The sequence below is a fragment of the Semicossyphus pulcher genome, unplaced genomic scaffold (assembly GCF_022749685.1).
Source record: "Semicossyphus pulcher isolate SPU_LCO1_2020_fin unplaced genomic scaffold, fSemPul1.0.p SCAF_5, whole genome shotgun sequence".
In the NCBI taxonomy this organism is placed as follows: Eukaryota; Metazoa; Chordata; class Actinopteri; order Labriformes; family Labridae; genus Semicossyphus; species Semicossyphus pulcher.
The window spans coordinates 4787696-4801451 of NW_027211726.1; the positions used below are offsets into that span (position 1 = coordinate 4787696).

Sequence of the window (13756 nt, forward strand, 5' to 3'; positions counted from 1 at the left end):
AGTCACATCTTGTTCTCCAGACGTTCTCGCTCCCTGACGTGTTGACCTTTGACCATGACCGCTGGTTCCTGGCTCAACGTGTCGTCCCGCATAATGTCACACCCTTTGACATATTGAGACTATATGAAGAGAGCTCGGGCTCGGTGCAGGAGAAGGTTGGATGTCATATTTATAGGATGGCCTTTACTTCACCCCGCTCTGGCTGACTTAAAGGACTGTATGTTCACGGGCTTGGAGCATTGTGAGCACTCAAAATGGCACAGGTTCGGATCCAGTGCATGACTTGTTTTTCATTGACGTGTCTCGTTGGGACTAAAAGTGGATTTAATTTCTGATTACTAGGTAAAGTCTGGCAATTTCTAAATGTCCATTCTTTCCAACAAAAAACTCCAAAACTATTCATGAATGCATCCTTCTAAAAAGTATTGTGTTTACATCTAAAGCCTGATATATCTTCTTTCTCTTTGCCATTTAGCTCCACTGTTAAAAACTATTAAAGGAACACATCAACAAGCCCCACTGTTACACTGCAATCTATTACATCGTTGTGCTGCTCTGAGTACTCACTAACACATCGACTGCGATTAATCTGCGGCACAAATTGGTCCCTTTGACTGTATATTAGAAGTGGACGAAGCCTCTTGATTTCAAGTGTCTTTAGCCAGCAGGGGGCGATTCAACTGGTGGCAAAATGTAGTCAGATTGCATGGCCCCAGATTAAAAAAACACTAGATTATATCATTGACTATATATAGATGGACGATCTCCATCTGCTCTCATTGAACGAAATTGAAGCTGTGATAGGCGCTGCCATCTTGCGATCTATTTGCAGCCAGGGTTGCGCAGAAGAGATCGGCGGGTGGAGCCGCCATAGCCACTTCCACTAACCAAACACACTCAACTTACCGAATAAAACTCTAACTCGCTGGCGTGTTTAACAGCAGAACAGCTTCTTTGTGTTGGTCTGAGGTTGACGTTCACAGGTATGGAAACTTTAATGGCTGTAGTGATAGTTTTAGTTTTTATTTAGTTCCATCTCCTCTCGCCGTTCCTCCTCTACTCTGCTACTCGGGAACAGACGTGTATTTTGATTTTATAGTTTGACTCATGTCCCACCTGTTAACATGGAGGAGGCGGGCTTTATGAGCTATACTGCAGCCAGTCAGCAGGGGGCGATAGAGAGGGTTTGGCTTCACTTTTAGGGAGCTGTCCTGTCGTCCATCTTTTTATACACTCTATGGATTTTACCCATGTAAACACTTTCCTTATAACGTGTGATCTCAATTGCTTTTATAATGCAGCATGATGTTCATTTTGTTCCCATTAAGAGTAAAATAGCTTATCCACTTGTCCATGGATAACAAGGAGAAGTGGAGACCACAGCGACCTGTCAACAAGGATAGAGAGGTAACAATGCGTGTCCACTCTCCATCTAAATGTGGTCCATTACTGTGTGGCTGTGTGGCGACATCAACCTCTCTTACACAGTCCTTTACTAGTAAATTTAAGATTTTAAATCAAAGCCTTACATGAAAACTGTGTCATTTTATCTTTCAGAGGCTGGGATGGGTCAGACTGGAGACGTTATTATTATGAGAAATGTATGAAGAATAAGACATCTTAAACCAGATGTTAGCTGTCAAATAGTGACGACAAGATATTTTACAACTCTTCAGTTTGTTCTCAGCCTGGAGATAATAAACTGCCCTGCCCACACTATTAATAATAGACCGGACAGATGTTGCTCCATTGTGTTTGAACAGTGTGTCGACAGATTATAATGGATGTGAGTTATGACCTGTGAGGTCTGGCCTGCAGACTGATTATCCAAGAATAGACTTGGACAGTCTCTGTGTGATGGACACAGAGGAGATTCAGATAGACAGTCATCTCAATCATCACGAATATTCAGGGATCTAAACTCCTCATCTTTTGGCGAAATTCGAAGCTAAAATATCCATTGAATTTAAACGAATTACTAGTTGTTTATTTATCAGTTTGGGCGAGGATTATTTTCTAGTAAACGTTGTTCTAATGTGCAATACAGTATTTTCGAATGTGATCAACCAAATGTCGCTTTTAGTTCATTAAATCAGTCGTCAACTTGCTTTTACAAAAGTGGGAGAGAGGAGGCTTCTTTTAATGAATCCAAAGAGAAATCTATAATTATTCATTTGTGCAATAATCACTGTTTTTCAGTATAACAAGCGTTACAACCCTCCGGGACTATTGCTGCTGCTTGATGAGCCTGTGTTGAAAAATGAATATGCTGATTGTGATTCAATGCACCTTATTGCAAATACGCACAGACCCAGAGGAGTCGTGTGTTTGCTTTTACTGCTCCTTGATTACAACACAGAGACTAAGCTTCATGATACACACCCAGCAGGCCGACAGGTATCAAAGAACGACAAGAAATGTGTTCTCTATGGTACGAAAGAGTGAACATTTCTGTTAAAAACAACTTTACTTCACTTTCCCCTCAATCACCGATATTAAACATTTCATCATATGTGAGTTTATTGACTGGTTTACAAGGGAAAAGGGACTGCAACTAATCTAGGGGGCTCTAAGTTATAACTGTTTGCTGACATAGAGAATATACCTACATGTCTTATAGGGGGATGAAACTGTAATGACTGAAGTAGTTTGAAGCCTGAGTGAATGTACCTTGACATTTCCTCTCCACCTCGTCTATGTGCATGCTGTGGTTCACGTAGCAGTGAGCTCCACAACATCACATGACCAACAGTGTCATTCAGTGAACATGACACTAGACAGGAGGATAGTGAGGGGAGGCCGGGGGGGCTGCACAGGTCTGATTTTGGACTGAGAACCAGTCAAAAGATCGGCTATATAAGTTGTTAATGTGCAAAGTGGTAATGTCGTCAATTGCTTAACTTCTTAATCAATGGCAATTTAACTTTTTTAGTGCTCGTTGCAGCTAGATGGACAGTTTGTGAGAACTATGCAGCTTCAGTGACGAATAAGTATTAAAGAATTTACATCATGAAGAAACTGTCATTGGGATTTTATTATTGGAATTACCGTTACAAATGCCAAATATATGGTTTTGAAAATTTAGAAAAACTAACTACATATACAATAATACATATTTAACCCTGCAGTAGGCATTGACAATGTTGATATCAAACTAAGAAATTGCCTTTTAGTATATAGTGCAATACAAATATATACAGCATGACATTGTCTCTTAAATCCTGTTTTAGATGTAAACTGTCTCCAGGCTAACAAAACGTGAAAATGATTGTGTGTTAATCATTTATTATGATATGATCTGAATGCCTAAATTGTCATTGTAAAGGCCCATGTAAACATTTTGATTGTCAGTTTAGGTTAACCTACCTTCTAATCTACAGTTTAGGACATTAGCTAAAGTTAAGATAGCTGTTTGACATATTAGCCAAACAGCTATCTTAAGGTTGCTAGTGTTAGCTTACATTAGCAAACATAAGTCAAGCTGTTGCAGCTAAACTACTGAGGGGTGCAATTTGGTATTTATGAGTTATATTTTTTGTCAGTAAGAAGAAGGTGGTCTTCATTTTTCTTTCAGAAGTCTGGCATTACTTATCTGATTTTGTTGAAGTATAAAATGATAATGGGTAGCTAAGAATTGGCTGAATGGTAAGTTTGCTAATGTGTTAGTAAATTTCAGTTTTACTAAAATCATATCCCGATGTTCCTCCGCACTGCCCGATGATATGGATTTATCAGATGCCCAGCAGTTATACAATTTGAAACCTGGGCATCAGTACTACAGTATTAAAGATTTTACCACCCCGAGGCTGACATCACAGGGAAATGGCAACTGTGTGCATGAGGTGAATTTGTATTTTACAGAAAATATGGTATTAAAAATTATTTATTTATAAATAAAGGACAAGTTCTTAAGATAGACTGTTAACGCATTAATTTAGTCTTTAAAAATAACCTCCCAGTGAGTGTAAAAACGGTTGTAAACCTCTTGACTGCTGGTTTACATAAACTCTTTGAAAGGCAGCTTCACGCGACCTTGACATTCTGAATGTGGGCGTGGCCTGGCGGCTCGCGGAGGGTATAAAACGCAGTGAAACCTCAGCTCGTCCCCGCTCTCACTTCTCCCACAGAGGACCAGCTGACTGAGGTGCCTTCACAGACGGTACGTTTCTACTTGCTTTGAGTTTTGGTAACAGTGCAGAGGAGGAATTAGAGAGTTTAGTTCCGCTTGTTGCACGAACACAAACTTTCAAAATAAAAGACTAGGAAGTATTTCCTGTGATCTGCATGCAGCTTTTTAAACCTTGTGAATTAGAAGTTAAGTGCTTGTTCAAAATACCAGTTTGCTATTTTAGCTTCTATTTCTGCAGCTCTTGTGTCTTTTTTCATTCAAGGTTTTAGTCAAATAGTGTAAAAATAGATATTTGTCTTCAGATTTCCTTGTAGCCTGTATGTATTAGGTTTTTTGGTTAATATTTAATATGTCTAAATTTTCTCTTCTAGTGAGGAAAAGATCATATCAGACAAAATGGTGAAGATTGGAATCAATGGGTGAGTTGCTCTTTTTATTTATTTAAGTCACTTAGAAAAAAACACAATTTTAGCGACTTTTCTCATTTGTCTAGCGGATGCTTAATTTGGATGGATGTTGGAGTAAAGCTTTTCACTAAAGGTCATATACTGCAAAAGAATCAATATAACAATAAAAGTTTTAATTATTCAAGAAGCAGATCTCTAAGGAACTCTGTACAAACTAAAAAGGTGGCATTTATTCATAGAAACAAGTAATGAAACAGGCTTAACACGAACCTTGGGAACAATACAGTTCATTAAGTTGATCCTTTACTTTCATGTCTAAAGCTACATGATACTTTGGCATTAGTGGGCTCTGAGGAGAAGTCTGCAGCAGACGCACGGCCTCGCTGGTTTACCTTGTGGACCTTTTTATATTGTGGGTTTTCAGCGTCTTCTTCCCTCCAGAGCAACATGATGTGAGAGCAACAGCAGTGAAGCCCTCATTTCCTAAATCAGTAATATTATCATAAGCATGGAGTACATGGGAGTGCAAAGGTCTCCTAGGAACAGGACCCGGAAGATGTTTCTGTGACTCTGAAAGATTATCTGATGATCTGAGAGTGGATTTTAATTATTTCACCTCAAGACGAGAGCGTAATAGAGGAAATTGGAAAGGAGAGTACAATTCACTTGTAATATTTTTCTTTTTTCAAGATGATCAAGTCATTCATTTCTGGCTTGGGTATCATAATAAAAAAACAATAAAAAGCAAACATTTCTTCATACATTATATCTGAAACAACTAATCAACCAACATAAAAATTGTCGTGTTGATAATTTTTCAAACATAAACTAACAATTCCAGCTTTTATTTGTTAGAATTTGCTGCTTTTCTGTGTTTTATGTGAAATTAAACTGAATATCTTTAAATTCTAAAGTATTTTTGGGATTAAAAAATTCCATCTGGAAAATTCTGAATGCTATTTTGTGCATTTTCTGACATTTTGCGAACTAATCAATTAATAATCAACAACAAAATTTAGCGTATTTACCAATTAATCAACTAAAAGAATAAATTAATTGAAATGATTAAATCACATGACAAAGACAGTGCAGTACTAGAACTTTAAAACAAAAGGGGGACAAATAAAGATGACTGTATAAATGTAAAGTCACAGAAAAAACAAAACTAATAATAATGTGTCGGGTGCAGCTCTGGTGTTACAGTATGGTACAGTTATTTGTTTGCGTTTCATAATGGTCCTTGGAGTAAATAAAGTCACTTCAGATAAAGCACAATTGAAATTATCAGACAATATTCCTTTAAAAAAAAGTCAGCGCTTGTTTTTATTCCTGTGTATTTGAGACTTCCTTTGTGTGAGTGCTGTTAAAGTGACAGGAGTGGACTCTGGACAGGACCCGTCTATTCTCTGGTTATTTATAGTCCAGTGGTGTTGTGGTGTCACGGTTGGCGTCCCCTCTTCTTCCACACCCTTCAGCCTCCCCCCTCCCTCTCCGCCGGTACCTCTGCTCCTCTCAGCTGTCACATTCCTTTTATTCTCCCCTCGTCTATTTTTAACGCTCTAACCTTTCCGCTGAAGTTCAGAGATCATCTGGACCACTTTTTTTCTTTTTTTTATGGACGTCGCTCTCTTGACTTGGAGATCACCACTGAAACATTTCTCTCCTCCTCTGTGAAGCAGCTGCCGTCGAGCTGCAGGGAGATTAAGCTCCTTGGTCCTGGCTCTGGACCAACACCAACACCGAGCCTTGGAAACAGATGACAGGCTCTGGTCCATTTTGGTCTTTTGGCTGCTTGGTTTTCTTGCCAAAACTAGCCGAGGAAAACTGGAGTGTCCGGTGAAGTCTTTTCCTCCTGTGAAGACGTGTAGACAATAAGATTTTATATCAGAAAGTCACAGTATAATAGATTATAAGCCTGTGCCGCAGTTTAGGCAGCATTAGAGGCATTTCCAACAGAACAATTCTAGTCAGTGGTTGGGACGTTTCTGCAGTATGTTTGACTGATGTTTGGGATAAAAATCTGTCACATAAAAAGCTGCTGCGTTGCTCAGATTGCATGACAACTTTAGAGAAGTTAGAACTGAATTTGTTGAAGCATTGACCTTCCTCCATCAATAACACCCTAAGCTGTTTTAACTTCCTGATGCACTCTGACCTTTCTTTACATAGACGAGGCCTCTAATGTTGGCACGCAGAGTGTGTGATTGTCTCCGTAACAGCAGGGTAAAGCTTCAGACCGTCCCATGAGAACATACTGTAGGTATGTAATGTGACTCCTGGGTGATGGAGTTATGTGATGTTACATAACAGGATTCAGTCAGTGCTGAACCTGTGAAGCACAGATTGTGTGGCAGACTGTGGCATCTCGTCTTCAACTCTACTCTCAACGCCATCATGCATCTGAGTAAGATGGGTTTCTTAGCCTTCATCTGCTGTCCTTTGTTTTCATTTTAGGGTCTCTGTTTGTGTAAACTCTTTTTACAGAACATATAATGCAGAAAACAAAGTTTAAAGGGTTTACAAATGATGTCATCGCATACTTTGTCCAGCAGAGGGCACCCCGACTCAGCATTTTACAATACTCAGCACTGGGCTCACAATGTTCTACAGCTGCTGGTGGCTGTACTACAGTAGCTTTTTAATAAGTGAATATCCAATGAAAAGGAGACAAACTCGGCGCTCAGATGAAGGCAAACAGTATAAAAAGAAAAGCGGATCATCAGCCAGGAAAATCAAGAGTTACAGCCGTAACAAAGCCAACCGTAGATGTCTGGGAAACTGAGAATTTTGGGATTATCAGTTTAACTATTTATTAATTACCGTATGTTTTTTTTTAAGAAAGCTGCCTTCTTAGTACCTTTGCAAAGTCATTTAAGTGTAATATTCACATAGAAAACATCTATTTTCTTTCCAGCCTTTACACTTATGATATCGTTTGCCACTGAATATGATATGAGTCTCAAAAATCATATCAGTCGGGCTCTAGTCTTTGGATGTGTGAATTTTTACATTTGCATAACGTTGATGCATTTGCTAACTGTAAACAACAGGGAGCATCAATTTTGATCACTGCATCTTATAAGTGCCCTAAAGCAAAACTTCAGCTATTCGATGCGACTATTTGCTTTATTTTCTCTGAATAGAAATGCCCTGCCTTATCCCTGACACCAAATGGTCACGTGTGCCTTTTTTTTAAATTGCTCTGGCAGTTGAGTATGAAACCGACAGATTTCCTGATCAATGAGATAAATAAAGTTATGAAAGAGTTATTTGAACATGTGAACATGTTGACTCAGGTTACTTCAGCCTGCCTGGTTAAAAACCTGACAAAGAAAAGTCCTCTCTGCTGACGGCAGCAGCCTCACCTGTGCTCTGCTGAAGGTTAAACACCACGTTCATACCAGTTAAGCATCGTGTCCATTGTATAGAAAATGTGTCATCACACACTAGTTTACATGTAACAGTTGTGGACTTGTATTCACTTTGAACAGTCCCCCTGCAGAACACTGCGTTTCTCATGATTTATTCCTTCATTCAGAATTTTTTCAGGCTGTCTGAGATGATCGTTCATCACTCTGTTGTCCTGCTGGCTGAATTGTCAGTAAAGTGGTTTAATATGGTTTAAGTCTGCTCTGCTCCTGACTGAACATTTCTGCCCTCCATTAGTCCCCCTTCCAGTTTAGGCCCCTTTGCTGTTTGACCTGCTATAATAGCAGCCATATTAGGCATAAACAGGCTTTTGGCTGCCGGTGCCAACTATTGTTATCTTGTGTCAAGGTTGGCAGGCCTTGTATGGCCCTGCTGTCCTCCGCCGTGGCTCCAGTCTCAGTTTGGGTTATAGTGCCACCTGCTGGTCAGAGAGGAGAACTGTTATGTGAGATGGATCAATGAAACTGTCTTGTTTTTACACACCAACCTGCTCAAAAATTTGGGGTTAAGGGCTAGAGAGACTTAACGCTACAAAATCATCACTTTTTGGTGCTTCGATCCGAGATGGCATAAAAATATTCATGTCCAATCTAAGAAGGTAAATGTCTGTGATAAAATCCCTGCAGGAACTCATCAAAATCCAGTTTTTCCTTGTTGGTTATTACTTTGAATTTTCATAAACCTTTCACTCTGACCCTGTTGCTTCTCCGTGCTGACTGATTCCTCCTGTGTTCCAGATTCGGACGTATCGGCCGTCTGGTGACCCGTGCCGCCGCTAAAGGAGGCAAGGTCGAGGTGGTGGCCATCAACGACCCCTTCATCGATCTGGACTACATGGTGAGAGGCCTGCCTGTGGTCCCTTTGAGCCCTGAAATATGGGCAAGACTGACTTTGAAAGCAACTGGCAAAGTGTAAAAGAGGGACGAGCGTAGTAAGATTCATCTGCAAAAAGCATCGACTGGTTATAAGAAGATACAAAATTAGGATGCAGAAGTTTGAAAGCATTAAATGCAGGCAAACAGCTACTGTAAGGGTTTGGAAACAACCTGTACAGAACAGATGCTACACGCTGCATGTACACCACAATCAAAGGCTAAGTTCTTTGATATGTTCTTATTTTATTGAAAGAGGCATTTTCTGCAAGATGGATATATGTGTTCTTGTTTTACACACATGCTGTCCTGCTCTCCTGCAGGTCTACATGTTCAAGTATGACTCCACTCACGGTGTCTGGAAGCACGGAGAGGTGAAGGCCGAGGGCGGCAAGCTGGTGATTGGAAACATGCACATCACGGTCTTCCACGAGTACGAACTCCATTTTTTCACGTTTTTTGCATAATCCTTTTTTACAAAAATCAATGATTTAAACTGACAGCTACATCCATCATTGTGTTTGCAGCAGAGAGCTAAGACGTTCGTTCCTGTTAAGAATGATCTCAAATAAAAACCACAATAGCTCGAGCATAGATTGCATAACTTTGCAGTCGTACAGATTTCAGATATTATAGGAAGTATTTGAAGGAACTCTAAGAAATTACATTACAATAAGCAAAAACACCAGTGCAGGACAACGTTTCTGTTGCAGATGAAAACCCCTTTGCACTCTGCTCATAATAAGGAACATATCAGAAACAAAACAAGAGATTACATTTTGAGTTTAAATATCTTCTGTGGAGAAAAAAAAAAAAAAAATCTGCAAAATTTGATGCTTTATTTTGGCTGTCCAGTTTTTAGGGACATCGAGCATCAGAAAGCCTCCAGGAAAAAATCCTTATAGGCATGAAAATCTAGTTTTAATGGTTAAACAGGATTTTAGGAGCTTTAACTGTGCAGATTGTGTTTAACCTCTCCTGTATGTGATGACGTGCAGGAGGGACCCCGCCAACATCAAATGGAGCGATGCTGGCGCCGACTACGTCGTGGAGTCCACCGGTGTGTTCACCACCATCGAGAAAGCCTCTGTAAGTCTACATACTGATCCTACACTGACTATAAGATTTGGTGGAACAGGTGGAAAAGCAGTCCTCTGTCTTTCTTTTCGGGGATGTAACCTCAGTTTTATATTTTGGAAATCAATTAATGTATTTAGGGTCTTTTTTTAAGATCATTTGTGTTTTAAGAGAGATGATACTTTAAGACACAACTCTATTGATCCCCAGGGGGGTAATTCGGGATAATACTGCAGGCTGTAGAAGAGAGAGATGCTCATGTACAGCAGCTGGAGCCAGTAATTCTACAGCCTGAGTGGAGCTTTTCTGTAGAAAAGATGTATTTTGATTTTAATTAGAATTCCTGTTATCATTTAAAATACATAAATATCTTGACACTTGTCAAACCTTGACCTTTAACCTCTTGTCTGTTCCTGTAGGCTCACCTGAAGGGCGGAGCTAAGAGGGTGGTTATCTCCGCTCCCAGCGCTGACGCTCCCATGTTCGTCATGGGCGTCAACCACGAGAAGTACGACAACTCCATGAAGGTTGTCAGGTGAGCCTCTGCTCGATGTGTGGATGTTTTCATCCTCCAGGTGCTTTCAACAAGTTAACAACAGATGAAATATAAAATGTTTAAAATCCTAAATGTAGACAGTTAACCTGTTTACCTGAAGTATTTCTTCTGCATAGTGTTAATCTCAGGTTTAGTTAATGGACAGGTTATTAATCAGAATCCAGACATTCAGCCTGTGTAGCTGCAGTGACGTCCCCTCCTGTTAGTAGTTTACAGACCTGGCGAGGACAGATGTGAACATCTGGAAGCTTTTTTTGTGCTCTGCCAAAAACCACAAATGTCAAACCAAGATCATCTCTGAGAATAAACTGAGCATCTTTGCACTTCTGATATGAAATAAATCCTACCTTTCCTTTTGTATTATCTGTAACATGTGTCTCCGGTTTTGTCTCGACAGCAACGCTTCCTGCACAACCAACTGCCTGGCTCCCCTCGCCAAGGTCATCAACGACAACTTTGGCATCGTTGAGGGACTCATGGTAAGAAATTGCTTTAATTCACACACACTCACACTGCTGCTCCACCTTCATTTACATCAGTCTGACTCCTGTTATTAAGGAGCATTTTAGGACATGGATCAGGAAAAATCAACTGGTCACAATTTGGACTAAGTATGGCCCTTTAAGCAATTAATCACACAGCTGACAAGTAGTAATTTAGTATAATTTACCTGGTGCAATGACAATAAAGATTTTCTATTCTGACAGCGATGTAAAACTGACTCATGTATGCTGATATAGAAGTTGGGCGAATAATTAAATCTTAGCATTTAACAACCAAATCTGATTCAGCTGACATTTTCTAAATCACAAACAGCCCTGCTTTGATCCTATACAGTAGGTTAGTGCTAGATCAACATGTGGCCTTGCATTCTCTCACACACAAGTTAAAACCTTTTTAGCACAAAAACCATGAACCTGTCTTCTGATGTCATGTCCTTTCTCCCCCCTCTCTTCCAGAGCACAGTCCACGCCATCACCGCCACACAGAAGACCGTTGACGGTCCTTCCGGTAAGCTGTGGAGAGACGGACGTGGTGCTTCCCAGAACATCATCCCCGCCTCCACCGGAGCTGCCAAGGCCGTGGGCAAGGTCGTCCCCGAGCTGAACGGGTACGATTCACTTTCCCATGATTACATTTATGGCTGAGCAGAGTGAGCAGGCCACAGTTCAGTCAGAGGACCCTGTCTCTGCAAGCTTCATGACGTGCTCCTGTAGTCTGTCCTAATATTCATGCATCCTCCACGGTTCCTCCACTGTAAGGACAAATATGGAATTTTATTGTAGTAATTTCCAGGTGTGGATATGTATAAGAAGAATGGGGCTTGAAGAAAATATTTATTTTAAGTAGACAGTTGAGTACTTGACAGACATGGCTGCTATAGGGAGTCAAACACAAAATGATCTGTATTAATGAGTTCTGATTTTGAGTGTCTTGACTCTCTTGTTCTTACAGAAAACTCACCGGCATGGCTTTCCGTGTCCCCACCCCCAACGTCTCTGTTGTTGATCTGACCGTTCGTCTGGAGAAGCCTGTAAGTATCTCTTTACCTTTACAATAAGCTTTATTGTCACATGCTACACAGCTCACACTTAAAATGAAGCTGCTCCTCGGTTTCAGTGTAATTAAAATGTCCTCTCCTTCAGGCCAAGTACGACGACATCAAGAAGGTCGTGAAGGCCGCTGCTGAGGGACCCATGAAGGGAGTTCTGGCATACACAGAGGACCAGGTACAGAAAACATGTCCACGTGTTCCTCTTCCTACAACACACTTGTTATGCACCGTTTTGGACCTGTATGAACAGAGCAGATCTAACTTTTAATGGGAGCAAGTAGAGCCAAACATGAGCCACTAGATGGCAGCACGTCTGTAATAATGTGGCAAATGAAGGTGTCCTTCCATCTTAAATTTGAGCACTTCATTAGTGTGTCAGTTTCATAAATGACCCTTATTTTAGTGGTATTAAAAGAACTGATACTGAACGAAATATTGTTGCACCAAAAAAAGACAAGATGGCGACGGCAAAATTCTCTGGCGGTAGTCCTGCGGGTATAATCACTTTTACCTCTTTCTGCTCAGGTTGTGTCCACAGACTTCAACAGCGACCCTCACTCCTCCATCTTTGACGCCGGCGCCGGCATCGCTCTCAATGACCACTTTGTCAAGCTGGTTTCATGGTGAGTTTACGGTGTGCAGTGTCGCAGGATCACTCTCACCTCTGTTCAACTTCAGTGTAACTTTTCGTTGACTTCTAGCAGAATCAGCAGAGCAAACTTACATAGAATTAAGGAGGACTGATTTCCAGCTTTGTTTAGCTTGTGAAGCTAACATTACAGTTGTTAAAATCTTGAGTTTTTATTAAATGGCCTTGCAGCATGTAGAATTTTGACGTTAGTGACAGGAAGTTGTCACTCTGATCTACAGAGTTCGATCTGCCCCAAATTTCATGTTCGATAAGGGTCTAGGGTTTAAGACATCTACATGCCAATATTCAGTCAAAGTCAAAACACCCTCCAATAGCGACAGGAAATTACATGTTTTTTACGGTTTGATGCAACGTCTCATTTCAGTTTCAATGTTTCATTAAATCGCCATTATCTGTGCTCTTATTAAAGCCCTTTTTTAATCACAGAACTATTTCTTAAAACTGTGGAATCCTTGAATCTGGAGAATAAAAGCCTTTTATAAAAGTTTTTCTCCTGCTTCCCGTTTCAGGCGACAGGTGTTCGTTAATATACCTTCATCCCCCACTTTCTATCTAACACCTCTGTACATGTTTGTCTGCAGGTACGACAACGAGTTCGGCTACAGCAACCGTGTGTGCGACCTGGTCCTGCATATGTTCACCAAGGAGTAAAGTCCTTTGAGGACTCATCGTTCCTTCCCATGATTCCCTCTTTCTTCACCTGTAACCGGATGCCCTGCCGTCCGTCCTCGGGAGCAAACTCTTCTATGACAAACGTCTAGCTGACGATCAAACCTTTTTATATGGTAAAGTCACCTCTGTTCTGTCCGGCAGTGAGGACTGCAGCAGGCAGTGTTTGAAGAGATGATTCGTATTGTACTGATGGTCTTGTTGCACTGAACATGACACTGGCTCCTTTGCACTTAACATGATAATAAAGCCCTCAGTTTGTGGAAAGACTTGTTGTTGATGTATAGTTTTATTTTTCACTCTCAAAATCAATGTGTATACGTCTCTCCAGGCTGAGATCTGTTATTTTGAATGGCTTTGCATGAAACTGTTCACGGTGCTGCCTTCAGTGTCTACCCTGAAGCCTTCAA

At 40.6% G+C, this 13756-nt stretch overlaps 1 protein-coding gene across 1 annotated transcript; it reads left to right on the forward strand.

The window, feature by feature from the left end:
- Positions 1 to 4107: 4107 nt before the first annotated feature.
- Positions 4108 to 13615, forward strand: LOC138608305 (glyceraldehyde-3-phosphate dehydrogenase-like). The gene is made up of 12 exons (XM_069680861.1): positions 4108 to 4159; positions 4501 to 4548; positions 8703 to 8802; positions 9161 to 9270; positions 9836 to 9926; positions 10334 to 10449; positions 10868 to 10949; positions 11430 to 11581; positions 11926 to 12004; positions 12117 to 12200; positions 12551 to 12648; positions 13259 to 13615. The coding sequence occupies exons 2-12, from the start codon at positions 4526 to 4528 to the stop codon at positions 13326 to 13328; spliced, it is 1005 nt and encodes a 334-aa protein (XP_069536962.1). The 5' UTR covers positions 4108 to 4159; positions 4501 to 4525; the 3' UTR covers positions 13329 to 13615.
- The last annotated feature ends 141 nt before the right edge of the window (positions 13616 to 13756 follow it).